Below are 24,218 nucleotides of genomic sequence, written 5' to 3'. Positions count from 1 at the left end.
AAAAACAATTCAACTTATTATTTGAGAAGTTTATTTTTTATATCTAAATACAATAGACATCTGTTCATTTTTTTGTCAAAAATAATAATTTATAACATTAATAAAGAAAATCTATATTAATATCCTTATATTTTAACCAAAGACATCAATACTGATTAACACAAAACTATAGTTGTGTAGAGCTGTAGGTTCTTGTGACAATAAGATAACAAATAATACTAAGTTTCAATTATGAAGATATACTTCTTTCTACAGGTGAGCAGTCTTTATAATGATCTCCCCAATGTAATTGAGAACATTCTTTAGAGCAATATTTAGCTTCTAAACAAATTATACATGCTACAGTACTAGGTTTGCCACAATATAAGCATATTTTAATTTCTTCCTCTTCAATATTTTCTTCCATAGTATTTGCAGGAACATTATTAGTTACACCAATTCTTAAATATGCTTCCATTGATATACTTCTAACATCCTTAATATAAGTTGTAGGAGGTCTCTCCAATGAAATGTTGTGCGATTCCTTATTATTAAAATATTCAATGTTATTTGGAGATTTGAATGAAGATACTGTTAAGTCATCAGTAATAGTACCTTTTAAGTGTTGATGTTCTTGATATTCTTCAGGTTCTATAGATTTTGATGTATTTTCACTATTAGCATTAGTATCAACAACAGTTACCTGATCATTCTTAGAAGAAATTTCTACAGTAACTAGATGAGAATTTAACTGCTGCGGGGTATCTTTGTTAAGTAATTTCATATTTGATAGTGTTGATAACTTTTCTGTGACTACTTGAGGAATATTTTCAGTTATTTTTTTTGACTCATCTAAATTCTGTTCTTTGGTCTTTGAATTATATATATTTCTAGAGCTGTTTGGTTTCCTTTCCACTTTATTCTCTTGACATACATCAACGTCTGATGTTTGATGACTTTGTAAATTCTTCTTAATTGAAGAACTATTTGTCTGTGAATTATCAGTTGCTTCATGTTCTTTTTCACATTGGTTTTGTGTTATTGTAATATTTGAATTTTCTTCATAATTTGTGCAATTTTGTTTAATATTCATTGCATTATACTGTTCTTGGTTACTTTTAGATGCTTCAACTTGACAGCATATTCCATTGTTTCCTTTTACTGTAATTTGTATCACTTTTGGAACATCAATTTCCATATTTTTAAGTATATTTGTTTGATAGTTATCTGGTAAAAGGTTTTTTATTGTTTTTTCTACTAGATGTTTTAGGAGTGTTTGGAAATGAAGTAATAGAGATCTCTCTGAATGAATTTCTTGCCATTTTTCTGAAGTAAACTGTTGTTGTAACCAAGTGGTACAACCAAAGTAGTAGTCTAGTTGTTTCAGTAATATAAGTTTTTGAATATCAGAGATATATTTCAATATATCGAATAGATTTGTTGTTGATTCTAGTGAAACTTGCAGATTTTCTTTCTTCTTTAATCGTCTGAATGTACTTTTCTTTAATTGTTGAGACTGTGCTACTTGTTCAGATGTACGATTTTGTGAAACTTCCATTGGTATCCTTTTTTGAGGGATTACTTTTTGATGTTTCTGTTCAATGTATTGTGAATTTTTTAGTACAGAACGTGATATATTCGCTGCAACCATAGTTTGTACAGGTTGTGGTATGTTACGATTTGGTGCTACAGATCGTGAGACACCTTGTAACTGAGTCCCCTGTGACATGTGTGTTGAGTTCATATTTTGCTGTACAGGTTGTGGTATGTTACAATTTGGTGCTACAGATCGTGAGACACCTTGTAACTGAGTCCCCTGTGACATATGTGTTGAGTTCATATTTTGCTGTACAAGTTGTAGTATGTTATGATTTGGTGATATAGATTGTGAGACATCTTGTAACTGAGTCCTCCCCTGCGACATATGTATTAAGTTCATATTTTGCTGTATGGTATAATTTGGTACATTTACATTAGAATATGTATTTGTTTGTGGTATAAAAATAGATGAAACATATTGTTGGTTTATAGATGATGCAGATGATGGTACAGATATAGATGATGGTACAGAAGTATGTACTCCCCCTAATTGATTTCTTCCAGTAGGTGGAAATAAGGAATATTGCAAGGGATAGCTTTGCCTAACATGCATATTTGTTACTAGATTCTGCTTAGCAAAATTAACATTTGAAACATTTTGTTGAGTAAAATTTGCATGCACTTGCATTCTGTAAGTGTGTTGATGCATATTATTATTATGGCTGTTATTATTCACAGTAATGGGATTTACCAATACATTGCTTTGAAGAACATTATTTTGCAAAGGTATTTGCTCTTGAAAATTCTGCTGAGGTTGGTTTGGAACAATGTTGAGGCGAAGTGTTTGACCTTGCTCAGAAGAAATAGAAAGTAAATATTGTAACCTGGATTGTACAGATGAAGCCCATATATTCTGTGATACTTGTGCATCGCAAAATCTATTTTGATTCAATGTTATTTGGTTTGGAACACCTACAGATTTTACAGTTCGACATTCATTCAGGTTATTTAAAATACGGAAATAATAGGATTTGACTGATGGTGCATAACAAAACAACTCGTTTAATGATAGTGGTGGAATTATTAACATTTCTTTGTTAAGTATAGCTATAACTCTTTTTATTAGTTCAATATAATCGTCAGTATTCAATATTTTTCTTAAGTTTTGGAATTGGTTATTTAATATTTTATCATAACTTACATCAGTAATTGAAGATTTCCGTATCTTCCGAATTATACTATGTATCTTTTTAAAAATAACATACAAAGATTTTGAAAATGTTGGATCCATATGACAATTCTTCATATTCACAGAATTTGTTCGACTAGCAGTTTCAGATACAGGTGCAGGAGTTGAAACTATTGTTTCGGGTGCTGTTTGAGTTTCTGTATTATGTGAAAATTGAACAACAGTAGGTGTAACACTGTTTACAGGTGTGGGGCACCATCTGGCACCTAGTTCTGCACAAGTTAAAACTCTTAATTTAGCTTGAGGTAACTTATTGGATTGAATGTCTTTCTTTTCTGAGATACTTAATCTAGAATTTTCCACTGCTAATTCATTCTCATTATTTTTCACATTAGATATATTATTTGTAGAAATAACATTATCAGTTTTATTTGTATTAGAAGATAATTGTACTTTTTTATCTTCTTCAATATAATTTAATACTTCTTCTGTAATACTTTGATTACAATTAATTTGTATTTCTGACAATTTTTTTAAATTTGAACTTTCACCAACATCTCCATTCATGTCAATTTCTCGAATACTAAGAATATTTCTATTTGATCCAATCTGACAAGTTTTCAAAAATCTCATATGAAGATCATTAAAATCTTTTGTATCTAAATTACTTCTTTCAGATCCTGAAAAATTTTTACTTATAGCTACTGTATCAAGACTTGGGATACAAATTTCCGGAATGTCAGAAGGTAATGTATTATTTATCTCTGATGTTGCTTTCATTTTTGCTGTAGAAACACTAATTTTTGATTGCTCAGTTATTTGGAACATATCTGTAACACTTGATGCATGTTTACTTTTCTCAATATTATTCTTCTCAGAAAAATTAGTGAACTTCTTATTTCGAGATAATTCTTTTTTCTCTATTTCAATATCATGTGTTTTGTTTTCATATGTATTATTTTGTAATTTATTACATTCAATTTCCACAGAATTTGTTGCACTTTCAATTTGATTAGTAGATTTATTATTTGCATTACTTGTAACTTCATTTGATTCGTGTATTGTATCGACATTGACAATAGTCCCCTGAGATCTATCTTCATCTGATTTCTGAATTATATTATCAATCGTACCCTGAGATGTACCTTCATTTGATTTATGACTTGTATCAACATTGGCAATGATTCCCTGAGATGTATCTTCATTTGATTCATGAATTACATCAACATTGACAATGATCCTCTGAGATGTATCTTCATCCGATTTCTGAATTATATTGCCAATCGTACCCTGAGATGTACCTTCATTTGATTTGTGACTTGTATCAACATTGGCAATGATTCCCTGAAATGTGTCTTCACTTGATTCATGAATTACATCAACATTGACAATGATCTTTTGAGATGTATCTTCATTTAATCCATAATTTGTGTCAACATTGACAATGGTCTCCTGAGATGTATTCTTATTCAATTTATGAATCATATCAAGATTAGTAATGGTCCCTTGAGATATATCATCATTTGGTTTATGACTTACATCAACATTGGCAATGATCCCCTGAGATGTATATTCATTTGATTTCTGAATTATATCGACATGGGCAGCAGTCATAGTTATATTTCTTTCAGCAACATGCACTTCAGACTTACAAGAATCAACAAAATCCTTTTTCCTTGTCTTTCTAAATCTTTCTTCTATAATATTTTGCTCTTGTTCATCTTCACTAATACTTATACAGTCCCCAAAATATGTTCGAAATCTATCTTTTATTTTTCTTTTTTTTTTTATAATTTCTTTATGCTTATCTGAAACTATTAGTTTATGCAGCTTTCTTTTATCTGTATTTTCTCTCATCTTTGTTACTTCTTCAGTGTTATGGCTACAATTTAATGTACTGTCCTCATGTTTAGAGTATGTATTTTTGTCTGGTATAGAATTCACTTTCATATCTATAAGCTTCTTACCATTATGTAATTTTTTGCTGATATCCGATTTTATGCTTTTAATATTATCTACTTTCTTATAATCGTCTGATTTTATAGAATCACTTGCCTTCTTGGCAAAAAAAGAATTTAGTTTCAATTTAGGTTCAACGTGTTTTTTTCTATATTTATTAAACATTAATATTTTGTTTGAACCTACTTTGTCCGATATTAAATTAGGAATTTTTTGGATTTTTTGAGTATCTTTATGTTCACGAATACAATGATGATTTTCATCTTTATCACATTTTTTACTTGAAACTACATCATTTTCCAGTTTTTTTACATTAGTGGATTTTTCATCCACTTCCATTTTTGAGGAAATACTTTCATCCAACTGTTTTAGTGTTTCATCAAAGGAATGCATTGTTGCTAATGGATTTTTTAACTTATAACATATGTTTGGTATGAATAATTCTCGATTGCTGCTTATCAATGCAGTTTCATGTGCTGTCACACCATCCGCTTTTTTTATATATTTGCTCTCTTCTTTGATAATTATTTCCGTCGTGTTTGATTTATGTATATCTTCAATTTGCGGACACAAATTTAAAGCGTTTGTTCTGAGATTATCAATGATATTCTTTTCTCTTTCATCTTTCGACAAGTTTTTAAATCTGAAACGTAAATATAATAAAATGAGAGCACTGCTTCAAAATTAAGCTAAAAATGTTTTACGATATGTATAAAATTAGGCTGTTCTAAAATCAATTTCATTTAATAACTTAAGAAATTTTATACATTCTGTAATATTATTCGCTTATAAAATTTATGGTAAAAAACATAATTTAAGCGATTAACAGCATTTCTCTAGAGTTCTGAAAATAATTTTCTGTAACGTATCATTTTCGAATTAAATACCATGAAAATAAATAAATTCAGGTTTTTAATTATTTATTTCTCTTATATGTTTTAAGCTCCACAAGTTTTCACAACTTCAATTTCACATTTTTTTCGAAGGCCTAAGTACATATCGGAAGTAAACCAATTCTTAACTACGATTTAGAAAATTTAATTCTTTGATTATTATAGAAATAACATCAACTGTACATAAATTGTTCGTAGTAATAATCGCAATAAGCTAAAACCAACGGGATTAATTTTAACGGAACATCGCATTTCTTCGAGTCATCCGGTAAATGTTTTTTATTTGTTCCTAATTGTTGTTTACAATTATTTTCATTTAAATGGTTCCTTATTCTTGTTGTGGATCATGGTATTGTGTAATGTCATACGTTAGTTATTAATAGCACTTGTCTTCCAATATTCAAAGTGACCAACTAATAAGCTACAGCACACAATGTGTTATTTACTGAATGATAATTGAGAAACATGACCGCAATGCATATATGTATGTGTATATACTATATATGCATAAATCGAACATGTATACTAGCATATATAATAATGTGTAAAAATCTTAGACCACCCACTAAATAAATAGACTCATCTTTACAAATGAATGTAAAGATACTTAATATTATATAAAATCTATTGTTACTTCTTAAGAGATATTTCATTCGAGAATTGTCTAGAATTCGCTCATGAAATATTGATTAATTTTTTTCCAGGATTTTGACAAATAATTTTTTCAATAAATTTCCTCCTTCAGTACGTCAACTAATTTATCTATGTCTTTGATTTCCTTCTTTTTCATAGCTTATTTTAAATTGTTACAGACGTTTGTAACATTTCATTTAAGAATTTTTTAAGGAAATATTTCTAAAAGATTTATGAACCAAAAAGAACTATAAATAAATAACATCACAAAAGAAATATCTAAAGACTCATTTTTATGTACATCGCATTGTTGTTTCTAAAAATATGATTACTATGGTCATTATGAGATCACTATTGTAGATTGTAGCTGATCCAAAGCGTTTGCACAGTATTATATGTTCTTAAATTTTTAAGACATATTGTTTGTCGTGCGCATTCCTCCTACATATACTGTTTGTAAGAGAAACTTCACTTCAACTTGTGATATTTTAAATGGAACAAGGATTTTTAACACATTAGAATACTATATAATTTGTACACAAATTACGTACCTATATATATACAATTTTCAAAATTTTATTTTATTTGCTTATTATTGTATTACTGTATCTAATAAGCATACCATTGTACTGGACTAAGTAATCAGTTTATACTAATTATTAGTTCCTAGATTTCGAATTAGTTCGAAAATGATATTTGACATTGTGCGCATGACTATCTTCTAAGTGAATATTGAATTGCAATGAATATTAAATTAGAGGAAATTTAAAATGCGACAAAATTAAAATTTTCCTTTATATCCTTTCAGAAGTACAACTATGTTTCTGTATTAAAATAATTCATTGTTATATAATAGTAAAAATGTTGATATACCTTTCGGTTAATGAATATTGCTCAACGTTTCATTAATTCAGTTACGATATTGTTGAATAAAAAAGATATATGTATGATTGATGATAATCATGTTTGTATTCTTTAATAGAGCAAATAATTGGGGGAAAAATTGGTATACGTAGAGAAGGGTATTTAGAACACAACTCACATAATATTTATAATCAATTAATATTACAAAAATCATTCTATTTCTATTCTTCTATTTTAGATCTATTTTATATCATATAATGTGAAGTGTAATAGCATAACGAATATTTTATAATCACAATATATTATATGAATATATATTATACAACTAACTTGTATAATAAATACAATAGGGTTTATACATTTATGTTATTAAAATCTATAAAAAAAGTCAAAGGAACATTAACAACTGATAATTGTGTTATAGTTTTGTTTATATTAAAGTTGTAATTGCATCACTTTCTCTGATTAATCGCGTACTTACTATATCTTATACCAAACAATTATTGATAAAAGACCTCTTACCATATCAATATATGTAGGTATAATTTATTTTACAATATATACAAAATTATATATTCTGCCTTACTTGCTCAACAAGAATCAAAAGGACAGAACATTAATCCTATTCCTATTATCGACTCAATAATTGCCAACTTACCTATATCTTCTATATGGTATCTGCCGCGTAAGGACTACACGCGGTTTCGTCGCTATTTGTATCAAGCCTTGATGTACCTGTTTACGTGATAATCCAAGATTCTGTAGGTCCGCTTTCAACTGAAACAATCGCCATCGTGTTTTATGGTTATATTCCCGCGACATCGTCAACGGTTTTCTATTTCTAAATATCCAAAAAAATACTCGAAGAAAAAAGAAGACGAGCGTCTCTCGTTCATGTTTTCGTTACATTTGTTTCTTTTAATCAGGCGATTTTGATCGTTCCACTTTCTACATGTACAATACGGCATTGTGGACAACGTATAAAATATCTTTGTAATTTGCCAGAAGGATCGATCGTGAGTATGAACCGCACCTTTTTCAACTCTTCGCAACGGCGAACTGGTCCGATGCAGTAAAGCCAGCATTTTAACGCGAGGTTGTCATAGTTCATGGCTCCCGTTTGTGTGTTTTCGGACATCATTCCAATGATATACTTTCTCTCTTGCTCCTTCGTGTATTGAACGTTTCGGACGAATAGGACATACGCAGTTCAGCTGGTTAGTGACAGGTGAAACAAGTTGGTAAACACAGTGTTACGTTGCTCCAGACGAACGATCTGCCAGTCGGATATCAAAGTTGTCTCACGATCATCATATCTGTGCAACGATTCCGATGGCTTAGTGAAGATTTTTCCTTATAACCCTCTCCCCTCCGATCGTCTTTTGTTTGAAACGTGCAGTTGAGAAAAAAGAAAATAAGATGGCGATAGAAGTTGATTTTATTTCGATAAAATCCTGTTATAACATTGGTAAATCGTTTGTTAACCATATAATTGAGATCATGCAATAAGCACCAAGCAGATAATAATCATATTTTTACCAGACGTCTTCTTAGATTTTGAGGTGCGTACAACACTCTTATCATAAAGACATTTATCGCACTAATATTATGTATTTAATGAGAAAATGAAATTTGGCAAGTGGTATCGGTTTATTTCAGGGTTTCGACATTCTTCCTAATTATAAAATATATCCTTCATACATTCTGCGCATGCAAGATCATAAAATTATTTTTTTATGAATTATCAATAGGCTTTTATTATAAAAAAAATGACGATATCACACGTGTTAAATTATTATTATTCATATTGTTCACAATTTTCATAATGCCAGCATGCAACATGACATTTCTTTTAGAATAAATTCTTGTTACTGTAATAAAGTTTTCGATATATTAAATCCGTATAGCTTTTATTAGCAAAGAAAATATCGATACAACTATAAAGCAAGCGTGATTCGAATGCAATTTTATACTTTTGCTATGAAACTTATCACTCGCCCAAAAACACGATTTATACTGAATTCTCCGAACTCTCTACCCCCATTTATATAGGAAAATTACGTCACCGTCACAGAAATCATAATCAAACAGAAATTTTATCTGTTTTACACCAACAGCTTCCTTTCGTGCCCTCCTATACAAACACGTATTGAACTTTGGTCGAATCGCATAATTGCAGTAGCAGTAGATAATGCGAATATAAATATGCGAATAGATAACTAAACAAAGCTGCATATGTAAAACAATCCTCCAGAATTAATAATGAGAATAATTGTAGTTGGATCAATGGAGCGTTTTTGTCAAAATAAAGTATATACTTAGAAGTGACGCAAAAATAATAAATCTGTGAAAATATCGCGTGTATATTATACATATAATTATATAAATAATTATTTTATTATACTAATTAGTATATTATATAATTAAGTATGTATAAATTGTGGAAGAACTGATGCTCAAAATATAGCAAGATAAACTGCACTACGAATAATCTGGTTACCTATAAGGATAACAGTTCAAGGAATAGTTCAAAGAATTTCTTTGATGTTTAATTTTTTATCTTTTCTAATCATTGATTGAAAATGCTTTAATTTGTATTAATAATGCGATTACTAGAAAACGCAACAGCAATGCCAGCAGTTAGTTATGCGTAAGCTGAGACGGATACGGTAATCTAAGAAATATGTTGATATAGCAGAATGTATATTATGTATGCATCAGGCAGATACATTCTTAAAGTTCAAGAAATAGAATCCATAAAGAGTTTTTTGATGTTTAATCTTTTATTTTTTTTAATCATTGATTGAAAATACTTTAGTTTAAATTAATAATGCCAGATTACCAGAAAACGTCAGTCAGATCAATGTCAACAATTTGTCACGCTTGATCATAGACGGATGCGGTAATCTAAGATTGTTGATATAGCAAAATGTATATATTTATATATCAGATGCATACTTAGAATTGTTATTATTATAGGTAACCAGGATACTCGCACTGTAATTTGTCTTGTTATTATATGAGCATCAATTCTTCCACAATTTATACTTAGATATTGATACACACGTGTTTATCAAGCGAGTTGTTAAGTGTTTCTTAGTTAAAACGTTTACGATTAAAAAAATATAACATTAATTAAATATTATAACGTAATTTAAAACAAATAATATAATACAAAACTGATTATAATTGCCAATCTTTAACAGAAGAAAACAATATTGATAACTGATTTATGAAGTAGCAAAATATGACACAGATTCCTGAAATATTCTTTAAATTAACTAGCGAATATAATCACTTATGGTGTCGCGTTACCTAGCTATGGGTTAGAATCTTATTTGGTCAATTATCAGGGAGTGTTATAATATTGTTGATATATCGAATAATCAATGTCTATCAATAACGTTTTATTATAACGTTATAACAGTAAAGCTCTTAAGATCATTCTTCTTTGTTGTTCATGAATATAATACAAACGTTTATAAAATTGTAATTTACTAAATATTTATAACAAATAAACGATATAGATGACCAGGTACGCGAGAAACATTTTGATAGTATGTGAATAATTTCTGTAATATATATGACATTTTTATTATTCGAAAATTTATTTTCACAATGTGCGTCGCAATTCCGAGTAATTATGCTAGTAGGTTCAGTTAAATGTTTAGGTTTTGCTACTAACGCTTTGGGGGTCGAAGACGCGAATTCACGTCTTTCATTTACCAACGGTTGGGAACCGGAAACGCGAATTCGCGTCTTTCATATTTCACGCGGTATCTTATAAATATATGAACTATTGTTAAATAAAACAGTAAAAAAGAAAAATTTAAGAAAAACCCGATGAACTATAGTGCAGGTAGAAAGTGGAAGTGCCAGAAAGGGCGGAAAATTCCAATAGGTCATGTGGCCCATCGGTATATCCACAGTCCTTCAGAAAAGCAGTTACTTGGAAAAGGCATACGTGACCATCTGTGGTCATAAACGGCTGCGGAACACGTGTATATGGTGGTAATACAAAAACTCTGATAAAGGGATGTTTTGGCGGAGAAAGTTAGTCATTAGTTGGATTTAGTTGGTAGTTAATCACGAGTCACGAATACTTAGTTGCGAGTTGTTGGTTGTCGATTGTTATGAGTTGTGAGTCATGAGTTGTCACGCAGAAGTTGATTAGTTGTAGCAATTTAGTTGTTTTAGTTGTATTACATTAATGCATTAGGAAATAGCTCTAATTAAATAATCATAGTTTCCTGTTTCATTTTTGTAGATAAATATATAAAAGTCACTATAATATTGATCACTTTGAATCTTTTTCAATCGCTCTAGAAGCACACAGGAATTCAGGCTATATGCTTATCAGATCCCCAGAGTGTTAAGATCCGATAATAACCTAATTAATAAGTGTGTATATGTCGCGAATGAATGAGTGATAGCATATTACGTAAGTGTGTAAATGCTGCAGTTTTGATGTACTATCAACGGAAGGGGTAAGAATGACTTCTTAGTAATGTCAAACAGAATTTATACCTACTAGTGGCTAGTTCCTAAGCGAACTTTAGTCCAGTCTCACTAGACTGGACGACTCTTGACAAACGCAATGCAAAGTTACACACAGACTTTTCATTCGATAGAGTTACAACGACGTTTTGTCCAAGCGTGATATTTTTGGTTTCCCATATATTATGAATGTTGCAAAGTCTTATGGTGGAATGGATCGTGAGTTTATTATATGTATATGAAAAACATAACTTCTTCAAAATTTTCAGGAACGGTACACTCAGATGTTTCCCATAAATCGTGCCCTACGTGCTACATATTCAGCACAATTGCAATTGTCTCCTGCATTGCATAGATAAGAAATATTTGGAATAAAAGACCTTTCTGTCTTCTGCGTGCTCTTCAAGAAATTTCAAGAGCATGGCGAAGTAGAATTCTCCCATACTTAACTCCATCATAAAAGTTTATTCTATGAAGTCCATTTCAAAAACTAGAAAAGATAGCAATGACTAGCCACTTAAGTTTCTTACCTTTTGACCTAAGCCCATCCCATAAACTTCCGACCAAACGCTCGCTCAAATTACAATCGTCGACAGACTCAAGAAGATGGCATCGAGGAGACACATGGTGTCTGGCTTGTAAGCAAAAACAAAAGACAAAGCTGCAGTTGCACAAACGTTAGATTCCTCTAGCCCATGACGCAGTATAGGAGAGGACTTAATTTATGGTGTGTCAGCTTTCTCTTTTTAAGCTATGTACGGATACTACAAAGTTGCCTCGATTCTCAAGTGGCCTAGTGCCTTAAACCGAATTTACATTGTTTCATTTTGAAGGAAAACAACTGGTGAACACTAGAGGCAATTCGCCGAATTTTGAAAAATATAAGAACACAAAGACAAAGGCGACGACAGTGGATCCTGGAATTATATATAAAAAAACGACTGCAATATGGAAATAGATTAAAGATAAGCAAGATATAAAGTTTGACTCAGACATTTTCGTTAAATCCTCGAAAATCAGGAGTTTTCCTGACCATAAGCGAAACTTAGCGATATATGACAAGAATGCGTGTAAAAAAATAAAACTTAAAAATAGTAGCTAAGTCACATCCGTTCCATAACCTATTGCTAATGTTTTTGACAAAGTTGTTTTAATACGTGTTCAAACGAACCGACTAAAGAGCTGCGGCTTTAGCCACTTGCGCTAGAAAGACGTGCCACGCAGATCGAGATGCTTTTGTTCCAAATCGCCAGCAACGTATATACCACGTCGATAGGCATTTGTCACAGAAATAAAAATGGCGTGCGGTGCACGTCGGTTAACAGTCAGATCATTCGTTTATCGAGTTACAGTTACAGAGTGCACGGCGTCACATAGAGTCATCGATATCTTGGAAATATTTCAGAGTCGATACAGTATTTCATACTCGTATTTCAAAGTAACGCCTCACCGCGTGTTATATTGTAGCGCGTGGCACGCGCAACTTAAGTTTATTGGTAGCGCAAATGATTAATTTCGGCAAAAAACCCGACAATCGTTGACTAGCCACGCAGTAGCCTCGCATTGTCTATATATATATATATATATATAGCTATACAACCCAGAAAAACAGATGATTCAAAAGGATACGATAGGATAGATAAAAAACTAATAACGGACCAAAATCTTCGTTTATGTCCCTTCACGTTTGATAACACAGGCGTTAAACATCTCACGGCGTCACAGTGACATTTACATCAGTGCAAGTTCAAAAAAGATTTATTAATGATACTTATTGCTCCTGATAACTATTTCAATATCCGAGGTAACTTACGTTGTCCGCCGTCATACTAGCAATCTAGTTATAAAAACTCAATCAGCGATTGAGCGAACAAGTTTACATTTAAAGATCAACTGATAACTAGAGATATATATACATAATTCTAGCGTTCTCTGATTTCTTTGGGGTAAGGTTATTGTATCATATTAGAAGAGTAGCAGTATCACATTACTCCTCTTCAGCAACAAACAATTCCTAGAAATTTGATGTAACAGTATATCTACCGGAGTAAACGCGAAGAACAAAATACGAATACTTTTAGTTAGAAATATATACGTAATAATGCAATAAAACTCTATGAATCCTATAATAAAAGTAATATCTTCCATTATGCTACAGCTACGAATTTGGATTATTTTTACTTAGTAATTAAATGACTAATAAAAAAATTTTTTTTATTATATAATTTTTACTGATTTTATTAAATATTATGATTTAATTTTATTAAATAATTTTTACTGAGCTGATAGTTTCAAATAATGACGTTAAAAAGAGAAGAAAAACCAAACAAAAACCTTATAAAGTAACTAAAGTATATATGTCAGGTTTAAATATTTTGTAAATTATCAGGAAACCAAATAACACTACGTTTGACTATTTCCTAGTTTTCAAGTATTTGTCTAACATCTGTGATCAATTTATATGTTTACCAACTTACATCTTCCCTTGAATGAACAGTACATACGTATATACCAACAGGAGTTTTCTGCACGACACAATTACATAAATTCATGTAAAATAATTGTAAAGAATCCAATAAAATTTCCATAAAATTCACTAAATATAATGTAGAAATAATGATATCCTTATGACCATATTTTAATTATTAATTATTTTACGAATAAAACGAAAGCAATGCAGGAAGGTAACAGCACCCTGATACCCAAATCTCACAGCTTCTTTTTTGTTCGTTTTTCACAATTAACAACACATAATTCAATTTCTAATATGTATTTTTACATGATGCTTATTATATATTGTATAATATATTGAAAATGTATACTAATAAAATTGTTCATTTGTGAATTAATAATATCCAATAGTTCCAACTTTTACATAAATACGAATAAATGAACATCACTCTTGAATAAATGAAAAAATATATTAAACAAGAAGACGAAACAACTAACGACTTCAGATGCTTCAGATACTAACGATTACAAATATAATTTGCACTATTCTTGCAAACAAACGAACTATCATTTTGACTAATTCTACCAGTATCATCCACTCATTTAACTTTACAAAATCGTATCACAGAAACACATAGTACATATCACTTTACACTTTATCTTTAATGAATCTATAAGAACAGCCTTCTCCTACTATTACTAAAAATCAATTCGAAATTTCGAATACTTTCTTTATATCAAGCAATCAAGTACAAGAACTATACCTAACAGTTTTTTAGATCTGTAACTTCTCAGTTAAAAGATAATACCTTGTACAACGTCTGCCTGCACTTCCTACAAATGTGTAATGCTTGCAGCGGTGCTTTTCTTTGAATGTACGGCAACGAATGTTTCAAGCACACTATGATCCTTTCCTCCAATCTGTTTAAGTTGCAACAGGGACACAATTGTTTTATTCTGATATTTGCGTTATGGTATTTAGTATCCGGTATATCAAATTGAACTGTTTTCTTTTGTAGCATCTTGCAGTACTATCCAACTACCTGATGTTTCTCGGCTGTCGGTGTACACTGACTGCTTGAAGAGATCCTGGACCTGGACCCTTATGATTTGGTGGGGATGTATAACTAACCACTTGAAGCGACTTCTAGTCTCTAATTGGTCACAATTTGTCACGTTTTCCACGACCACACTGAAATGCAAAGGAATGGCAAAATGTGTATTTTTTTACGTTACATAATTTATTTAGGATTACTTATAGGGTCTATCGTTTTACAGTTGTATTTTCCTTTAAGGATTGTGTCTCATTACGCTTAAACGCCGCTTGTATGAAATATATACAATGTTGCAAATTTGTGACGTTATATGGAAGTAAGTGTACTTGGAGGAATTTTTCACCCAATTCTCTGAACAATATATATAACGTTATGTTTGATAATGGTTCCCCGAATAGAAAGTAACCTTGAGATAACATATTAGAGATTAATGTTGTTAGATAATTTGCATATAAATTATATTTACTAAATGTAACCATAGAAAAGTGAAAATGTAAACCATATACGCTCTGCTTCTGTAATATACAAAGTGTGTATATATAATAGAGTTCAAGAGAATCATTAATGGGGACTGGCTCTTGAGACTATAAAGTATTTCTAGATTTACGCTCAAATACGCTAACGAAAAAAAGATAATTAAATGTCTTTGTTTATATATGCGATTCTTCCGGAAACGAATTGTTTTTGTGAAATCTATAATTAAATGAAACAATTTTAATCGATAACGAAACGATAATAAAATTGTATAAGATAAATAATATTGAAAATAAAAAATTTCAAATTCTAAAGTAGCAAAACCCAATATAAAGATATAAATCTTGTTGCTTCAATTGTATCGTATTTTCTTATTGCTTGTATCGTATAAAATTGATTACCGTTGATATTTAATTTCTTATTACGTACTTGGTTAACTTGCGTTGTTATAGGATATTGCTGTTGCACAAACGATCGTTGATACATAATGAACTGAATAGTTGAAATATATTAGTGATACCTTTGCCATCTAATTCTATAATGTTGTTGTTAATCAATTAAGTGGCAGCTGTAACATTTGGTCTGAAAAATAGATAATACTATTGATTACAATTAAAAAATTGACGAATTGTTTATTTTCGAAATGAGGTTGATCTTTGTAAAAGCACCTCATAATAAAAAATAATTATCTTATACTTATTTATTATGAGCAACAAAAGAAATTAACTTTTAATATTGTTAATTATATCTGAACGCGAAATGTGTTGAAAAAGTGTTTCAAACACACCAGGGTTTTAGTGTTTAGTTGAGGTCTGGAGTTCAAGATTACGGTCTCGTTTGCCAAGTTGAATAATAAAAAAAATAATAATGGCAAAAATAACGCATAAAATTGTTAATGATATTGCCCACTGTATCACTCCAAATTGCATTATTATAGCCTTTTATTTCTCAGATAGGATATCATAATTTTTAGTTACTAATTTTACTTTATCATAGGGATGTACATTTATAGAAAATAACTAAGTTCAGTTGTTTCAAGGATTGCAAATGTTTCTTAAATTTCCCAAATCAGAAAAATATTTTATGATCGCAAATCGTATTTTTGTTTGATATTAAAAATTAAACTTCAGGACTATGCATTCAGTTTCTATAATCGAAATTAAAAAATATGTATTAAAAAGATTAATGGTCATCCGACATAAAAGTCACAAGCTTAATTTTATTAGCCATAAACATTTAGCAATATGTGTCTATTTTATAAAATAGTAAATTTCACACGTGTATGTACATACATATATGTATATAGATATAACTGAAATTTAATTAGTTCATAATATCATACGTCGGTATCAAATCGTTAATTCAACAAGCAGTGACATCTAACATAATGTACTGCCAACTTTACTGCCATATTGAGCAGGCCAATGCACTTCTTATATCACTATTTGGACATTCGGTGACAGGAACCTAATAAATTTTATAACTACATATCGGTCTGTCCTGTTGATTATACAATTGACTGATAAAAAGTTTATGTTATAACAATTAAACTATTTACATTTGAAGATGGGTAAGCGTTTCACAAAACGTTTGCAATGTGACTATAACAAAAACAACATAACCTAAAACATAACAACATAATAATAAAAAAAAAATTTCCCACATTTTCTTTATATTAACTCATGTCATACTGAATGTAATTTGTATATCAATTTACATTTTGATATTTTTCATTCGATTAGCATTCTTAATCACACACAAAGTTTTATAATAGAAATAGTTAAATAAAATTACTTTGTGCTATCAGTTACAACCATGTGGTGGAATAGAAAACTGGAAATTTAATGTCGAATAAAAATACGAGAATAAATTGCAAAAAGTGGAAAGAATGCCGAGTTGTGGCAGCCTGTTCAGGATCATTAGACGGCGCCTCGTACTTGGGCTCATCTTTGCTTTGTCTCTTACCTACTGCGCCTTTTCACTTTTTCGTAACGAGGTAAACAATACCGGAAAATTGTATTGAAATATATATTATAAGCATATGAAAGTTTGCATGACCGAACATATGAATTTTAATTTGAAGTTTAGAACAGAATATTATCTAATCCCTAGAAAAAGACATTTGCTTTGGATAATGATCTTGATGACATGGACCCTATGCTAATTAATGACAATAATGATGATTTAATTTCTGATGATGATGCATTATCGGAGCAATTGAGGGCATCTGGTAAACCACCACTGTGGCAGATGGCAATTGTTGATCAAGGGGTAAACGAGAATCCATTAAATGTGGAAGCAGTGTCAAATTTAAATGACACCGATACTATGGTTCATCCTTGTCGTAATTCCATACAGGTACATTACATTCTGGAACAATGAAAATAATATGTTAAATTAAGTGACATTCTTATTTCTTATCGTTCTGATAGGGCAAAGTTTTAATAGTAGATGAGCGTGGTGTTGTATGCTCTAGACAAGAAATTTTGCCTAATGGTTGTTGTAATATGGAGCAAAAAGATTCTAATAAAAATGAGGATACATCAACTATAGCCAAGAAAGAGAGGTATAGTTGTAAAACATGTAATGCTCAAGGGTGCTGTGCTATCTATGAATATTGTGTTTCCTGCTGCCTACATCCTGGCAAGGTGGCTTTTAATTTTTTCTTTCCTTTTTTTTTTAATTATAGAGAATAACAGAAGTATTAATGATGCATTGTTATTAACAGCAAATAAAGGGGAGGAAGGATGTGCTATTAGGTTTACTTAGAGACAATCATAAAGCACACAGGGACCAAGATGTAGTGAAGAAACGGCTTCGCAATCTAGACCGTTTTCAAGTTTGTCTGGCTGCGTGTCGTACTTCCAGCGCAAGCGTCCGGCACGAGAATACCTATAAAGATCCACATTCGAAGCATTGTTACACTCTTCAACCACCATATTCACATCAAAGACATCGTCGTGATGTTGATTCATACAATAATAATGACGACAACTCTGTTGTCGTTGCACCTTTTTCTGTTATGCCATTACTTACCCTCTTCTCTCCTTTCTGCCTACTTATACATGCAAACAACAATTCGCTTTTACTATCGTGTAACTATCGTTTACCGATGTTTGATTATTACTTTCACGTACAACCGCCTTGAAATATAAGCTAAATTTATCGTATAATGTTTTTGATGAAAATGATTGAGATCAGCGTACGGGGTTGGATTTGTAACGTTATAGATTTTGGTAGCTAATGTTTCAGCGAGGAGGAAGTTTTCCATTCGATTTTGAATTTTACTCACCTAATTTTTATCGATAGTAATTTTAAAAACTAAAAGCAACGACTTGACTTTTATTCTTTAGTTTATAATATATTTCTGAATATAAACATTTTATTACTGAGTAATAGCAAGAAATGGATTGCTTCCATCTTTGTAATTTATTCATGCCTGATTCACGAATTAGAAAGAAATGAAAAAAAGCCATGTCGTCTGGTTCCATTTTGAGGTATGTCCGGCACGTGATCTTGAGTAAATTTTTTGAAAAGAACTATATATATTTCGTGATTTGAAGTGACAGATTATATTCAAGTTTGTATAAAAATGTGTTTGAATCATACCGTGAAAGTGGCCTGATTCTAGAAATCCAAACATATGAAGCAACACCCGGAAAGTGATATAAATTCCGGAAATTGAAAACATAGAAATCGAAGATTAAGCAATTCCTTAAAGGAGGAAAAGATATAGTAAATTGATATTTTCAAAAATTAGATTCGAAAAATTTACAAAATTCTTATAAAAGTTTTTACTTAGCTTCTGAAGGTAAAAGGAAATCAGTATTGATCTGAAATTAATGCAAGTATTAAATTGGAAAATTAAAAGTGTTTGAATGATATCATAACATTTGAAACATTCGCTTGAAGATAGGTTTATTATGTTACTTAAGAACAAAAATTACTTTGGGGCTGGGACAAATGGCATCGGTTAACCGTAACGTTTTATACACTATTCGACAATATTTAGTCATAAATCTTACATTTCATGTTACAAAACTTAAATGATTTTAACCATAAACTTTCATTATATTCAACATTTTATATTTTAATTTTCTTTAAATTTATATTTTCGAACAAAAATTAAATTTTCTGCTATTAGGAAAAATTTGAAGAAATTATATTGTTGAAAATATAATAAGAAATTTTGGCTTTTTTAGAAAAAATGGAACATTCCATATCTTACAATAAGGAGATTGTATAAATTCTAATCTTCCAGTAAAATACTTGATAAAATCGAGTGTTCTCGTATTCTACGAGGACAAAAAGGAAATCGATATTACTTAGAGCACTAAATCCGATATTAGAAGGTTTTGTAATCAGCATACTGTACATAGCCGTGATATTTGTCTCGGTGAAAGTTTCCACAACATCGAGAATACTTCTATTTTGTATATTTTCACGGAAAATTTCGTCATGATTTATTTTCTTCACATCGTTCATCATAATCAAGCCATTACATGGGTTTCATCGGTGGATTACATCGATTGTTACATCGATTGTTAATCATAACATCGTCACGAATCCGGGAAGATAATTACATATATAAATATCAGAGAAATAAGATCAGTCCCCAAACACGACGTCTGTGACGATGACTAACGAACGAATAATAAATCAGCTACTGGTGGAATACAATGATTCATTTCCAATTGTGGAGTAATGTAATTAATTATTTAAATTTCAAGTTTACGCTACTGTTGAATAATTAAGCAAACAATATGTAATGTTTGTACGCACGCATTGATTGTGGCTGATAAAATTGGAATTCCGTGGCATATATCGACATTCTCCGAAATTTTTGAATACGTCCTATTATTCATGTTGCTGCGTATTTGAAATGTCAGTCATTTTCAAAACTGTTTGCGGCTGGTTTATATCGTAAGAAATTTATTTTTATTTCTTTTGTGTCTCGTAAATTCATTTTATTTTATCGCTTATTGATTTATTTGATTTTGAATGTTTTACGGAGATCGGTATACTTTTGGTGTCATCCGACGAAGATCTCTTTTGGTATCAAACGAGAGACCAACAGGTATTTATTTTTTCCATAAAATAATAGCTGAGTTAACCTCAGTTTGATTCACCTTTTTTTTTTTTAAATATAGCACTTCTGCTATTTTTTTTTACAGGATTTTTACTCTGAGATAATGCTGAAACAAAAATTTATAAACGAATTAGATAAAACATTTTCGAAATTTCATTAATGGGATGAGATATATATGTATGTAGAAAGAAAGAATTTAGTAAAGTTTTATGAAAGGTATGATATTATTTTTTATTTTTCATTTTTTAGTAACTATTGCAATGAATAAAAAAATGATTCGTTAGAAATATTGCTCTTAACTAGGACGACAAAAATAAGTGGCTTTAGAGAGAGATTATGTAGTCAATAAATTAAATATCATCAAACTAAAATTTCTCAAAAAAAAAAAAAAAAGAAAATATCACAGAACAAGTGGTTCGTGTTTATTTTTCCCTCCACAAAAGATTTTCTAGACGAGTTGTAGAAAGTATTTCCAGCATGCAGGCTGTAAACATGTTTGCTTGCGGTCTAGCACTATCTTTTTGCGATAACTGCATCCTAGATCAAGCTGCTAGTATTTCGTTAAGCTATGAACAATTTTTTTCTCATTCCCAGTTTGAATTTCGTTCAGTGATATTTAAAACTGATTCTATAAATGTCGAAAGTTGAGCTCTTTCAAATTAATCGCAGTGTCCGCGAAAACTTATGATCTTTTCTTCCGATTGAAATAACATTTCCGAATATAAACGAAAATGGTAAAGAGATCTATTAAAGCAGCTGACAATAATATTGGCTTTTCCGTAAAACTGTCGTTTTCTCGTTTTTAATGTGGTTTTTGTTATCAAGGAAGAGAGAAGGAAATTGGAGTATGTATACACGTAAATCTTTATATCCTTTATTTATCGTTCTTCAACTAACTCAAAGTAGTATCGATATAGTTTTCGTAGATACGTGTCTCGATCATCGAACTACGATATTTTTAAATCTTTATTGCTAAAATAGTAAACAGTTAATATTCACTTATTGTATCGTTCGAAGAAGCGAAAGTATGAGTTTCGTAACTAATTATAATTTTACGACACTCGTATTTTAAAGAGGAAGCTATTTTTAAATCGGATATTTAGCATTCAGAGCAATTTCATTCATCAATTGTAATAATGCTTTTTTCATTTATTTTTTATGTCCATCGCATTTCCAATAACCAAGCGTGCCATGAACGCTATTTCCGAAAGTATTATTAATGACGCATAAAGGTTCCATTGATCAAGAACCAACTAAAAGAATTCCCTCGAGTTTTACCTAATTAATTCGGCGGGTAGGAAAGTGCAGCGTTACATTCGAACACAGATACACATGCGCAGATATAAACACGTATACACATCGATTTTCGAATGTCAGTAACTAGAAAACGAAGTTTAAAACGCGAGTTCTGTTATTCTTCATTTTTCTCTTATTTTGGTTTATTGAACCATCTTATAAATTTTCTACCAGCTGTTGCCGAACGCCCACTATAACCACGAAAAATCTCAGGAGACGATGTCTCTCCCTCATTTCAATAAAGAAAAGATCTTTTAATATTTTAAGGAAATATTTATCATACCGTTGAAACGAGAAATCAAGTATGTCATTAATGATTCTTTTCATCTTCTTCAAAGTTAAGAAACTTTTTAGCGACTGAAAAATATGATTAATTCAGAACGCTGTGAAGAATGCAGCAGAGTTAATCTTTGATATCTTAATTAGTTTAAACGATAGAAATTACAAGGAAAGAAAAAGTTACCTTACTTTTTCAACTTCTCAATAACAACATCGATCATTTTTCTCAGTTTTCTTGGCACGATCGGGATTCGTTGTGTCAAACTCTTCGTGGATTTACAGAAAAAGGGCGTGCAGTAAGTGGACAAACCGTTCTGCTTAGAAATCGCGATTCCAAATTGCAGTGTCGACGGGCGGTCTTCATTGGAAATGCAGATCCTCCTCTTCTATTCTTTCTCGTACGTCGTCGGTACGGAACAAGGATAGTGGGAACTCGAAGACGTAGAAAATCGAATTGCTAGGATATCTGATGCATGGCCCAGGTTCATTTCCATAACTTCCACCGACGGGAAACCATAACGTCACGAAAACAATTAGTTAATAGGAAGTGGACAAAGTTTATGTCGCGGTCCAGTTATACTTTAATAGAGTCAGAGCATTTTAAACTTCCATTGTCATCACTAGATATCGGTCTATTGTACCTCGAAACTATTGTTCAAATTAATCAGACCGGCTACGCTTGTAACTTACAACCATCTGCCTTCCAAGTCTGAATTGAATTTGGCGAACGAATCCAACAGATCCTTGAACGATCTTCTCGAATGATAGGACCACTCTTTTTCGCTTCATTGCGATAATTCTATTGATTTTCGTTTTGATTGCTCAGAAATGGCGATTTGAGATGTACATACTTTTGAAGATAGGGTATATTTAGAAGTTGTTTCAATGGTGTTGGAAACATTGTTTTTTCGTTTGATATAATAAAAATGAAAGATTTACAATGGATATAAGTAATTTTCGTTGACCCTGTCTTCTTATTTAAATTCCCTTCATAAAATGTCATATTTCTTTCATAATAGTAATATCTATCTTTATTAACGATTAAGGAAAAACGTATTATAAAAATTTAAAGTAGGAGCCCGCAGTATGTAATATCAATTTAAATAATATATGAAATTTATTAATTTATATGGTTAATTTCATTGAAAAGTATGTATGCATGGATTTTCTTAAACTAACTTCATTTTATTTATATTTCAGTCACGCGTCATAAATACGGTACTTTGCACATGTGCAATTAGTCACTTAAAATGTATTAAATCATACATATTTTGTTAATTTATAAAGAAGTAATATACAGAGTGTCCCTAAATTAAATATCAAGACGTTCTCACTTTGTTCTGGAGACAGTCGCGGAAAAAGAAACAAAAACGTTTTCGTTCTTTTAATTATTTATTTACACTTGTGTATTCCAAGAGACCGAATCATAGCTGTAGTGCACCTGATATCTCCAGGATAATATCTAGCAGCAATTAGAACGGTCAATGTTAGATGTAATGCTTGCATTGTTGCTGAGGACCAGCATTTTGAACAGTATCTTCATAAAATAGACGATAGCACGAACAAATAAGCGTAAATAAAGAAATGAGCAAACGGAAACTTCTTTTTCTTCTTTCTTTATTTACAATTAGTTTATCGATCCCTTACAGGTTCCCGAAGTTTTGACATTAAATTGGGGGGCATACTGTATGTATTAAATACGTTAATATATTATTAAATAATCGACTTCCGTGTACGAACGCGTACCACAGAGTTTGCCGTAAGTTTGGTTGGAAAAATGTTGTTTTCGAACATAGATACATGCATAATGCAAAGAAAGGTTTCCTATTCGAGTGAATATGGTAAAGTACGAGCTATTTCATAAATTTTCAGTGAGCATTGGGAATCGAATCGACGAATAATATATAGGGTTCCTCACTGTAGACAAACGTTTATTTTGAAATAAAAAATTAATTCAAATGAGATGTAATGTGCGATTCTGAATTTCTCAACACCAATAAAGGTTGTATAATCCTTTTTGT

General features: G+C 30.8%; 2 protein-coding genes and 1 long non-coding RNA gene across 10 annotated transcripts; 2 read left to right on the top strand and 1 right to left on the bottom strand.

Moving 5' to 3' along the window:
* Nucleotides 1-14: 14 nt before the first annotated feature.
* On the bottom strand, nucleotides 15-15,026 carry LOC126916653 (protein PF3D7_1417600-like). 6 transcript variants are annotated; one of them, XM_050722661.1, is made up of 4 exons: nucleotides 14,814-15,026; nucleotides 7,715-7,833; nucleotides 1,780-5,309; nucleotides 15-1,683 (listed from the first exon to the last, which is right to left on the bottom strand). In XM_050722661.1, the coding sequence occupies exons 1-4, from the start codon at nucleotides 15,024-15,026 to the stop codon at nucleotides 230-232; spliced, it is 5,316 nt and encodes a 1,771-aa protein (XP_050578618.1). In that variant the 3' UTR covers nucleotides 15-229. The 6 variants fall into 6 exon arrangements, with proteins under 6 accessions (XP_050578618.1, XP_050578624.1, XP_050578622.1 ...); XM_050722667.1 differs by having other exon boundaries at nucleotides 15-1,894; nucleotides 2,720-5,309; XM_050722665.1 differs by lacking the exon at nucleotides 14,814-15,026 and adding exons at nucleotides 8,090-8,510; nucleotides 8,596-9,133 and having other exon boundaries at nucleotides 15-5,309.
* On the top strand, nucleotides 2,867-15,138 carry LOC126916667 (uncharacterized). The gene is made up of 3 exons (XR_007710693.1): nucleotides 2,867-3,012; nucleotides 3,385-3,453; nucleotides 15,024-15,138. It is a non-coding gene; the product is annotated as an uncharacterized LOC126916667 (long non-coding RNA).
* Nucleotides 15,139-16,924: 1,786 nt separating this feature from the next.
* LOC126916697 (SREBP regulating gene protein) lies at nucleotides 16,925-19,126 on the top strand. Of its 3 annotated transcripts, XM_050722747.1 has the most exons (5): nucleotides 16,925-17,103; nucleotides 17,341-17,529; nucleotides 17,646-17,891; nucleotides 17,966-18,181; nucleotides 18,262-19,126. In XM_050722747.1, the coding sequence occupies exons 2-5, from the start codon at nucleotides 17,422-17,424 to the stop codon at nucleotides 18,679-18,681; spliced, it is 990 nt and encodes a 329-aa protein (XP_050578704.1). In that variant the 5' UTR covers nucleotides 16,925-17,103; nucleotides 17,341-17,421; the 3' UTR covers nucleotides 18,682-19,126. The 3 variants fall into 3 exon arrangements, with proteins under 3 accessions (XP_050578704.1, XP_050578706.1, XP_050578705.1); XM_050722749.1 differs by lacking the exon at nucleotides 16,925-17,103 and having other exon boundaries at nucleotides 17,395-17,529; nucleotides 17,622-17,891; XM_050722748.1 differs by lacking the exon at nucleotides 16,925-17,103 and having other exon boundaries at nucleotides 17,398-17,529; nucleotides 17,617-17,891.
* The last annotated feature ends 5,092 nt before the right edge of the window (nucleotides 19,127-24,218 follow it).

The sequence above is a fragment of the Bombus affinis genome, chromosome 5 (genome assembly GCF_024516045.1).
Source record: "Bombus affinis isolate iyBomAffi1 chromosome 5, iyBomAffi1.2, whole genome shotgun sequence".
Lineage (NCBI taxonomy): Eukaryota > Metazoa > Arthropoda > Insecta > Hymenoptera > Apidae > Bombus > Bombus affinis.
Note: the sequence above shows the minus strand (reverse complement) of the source record. Positions and strands in the feature narration are given on the sequence as shown.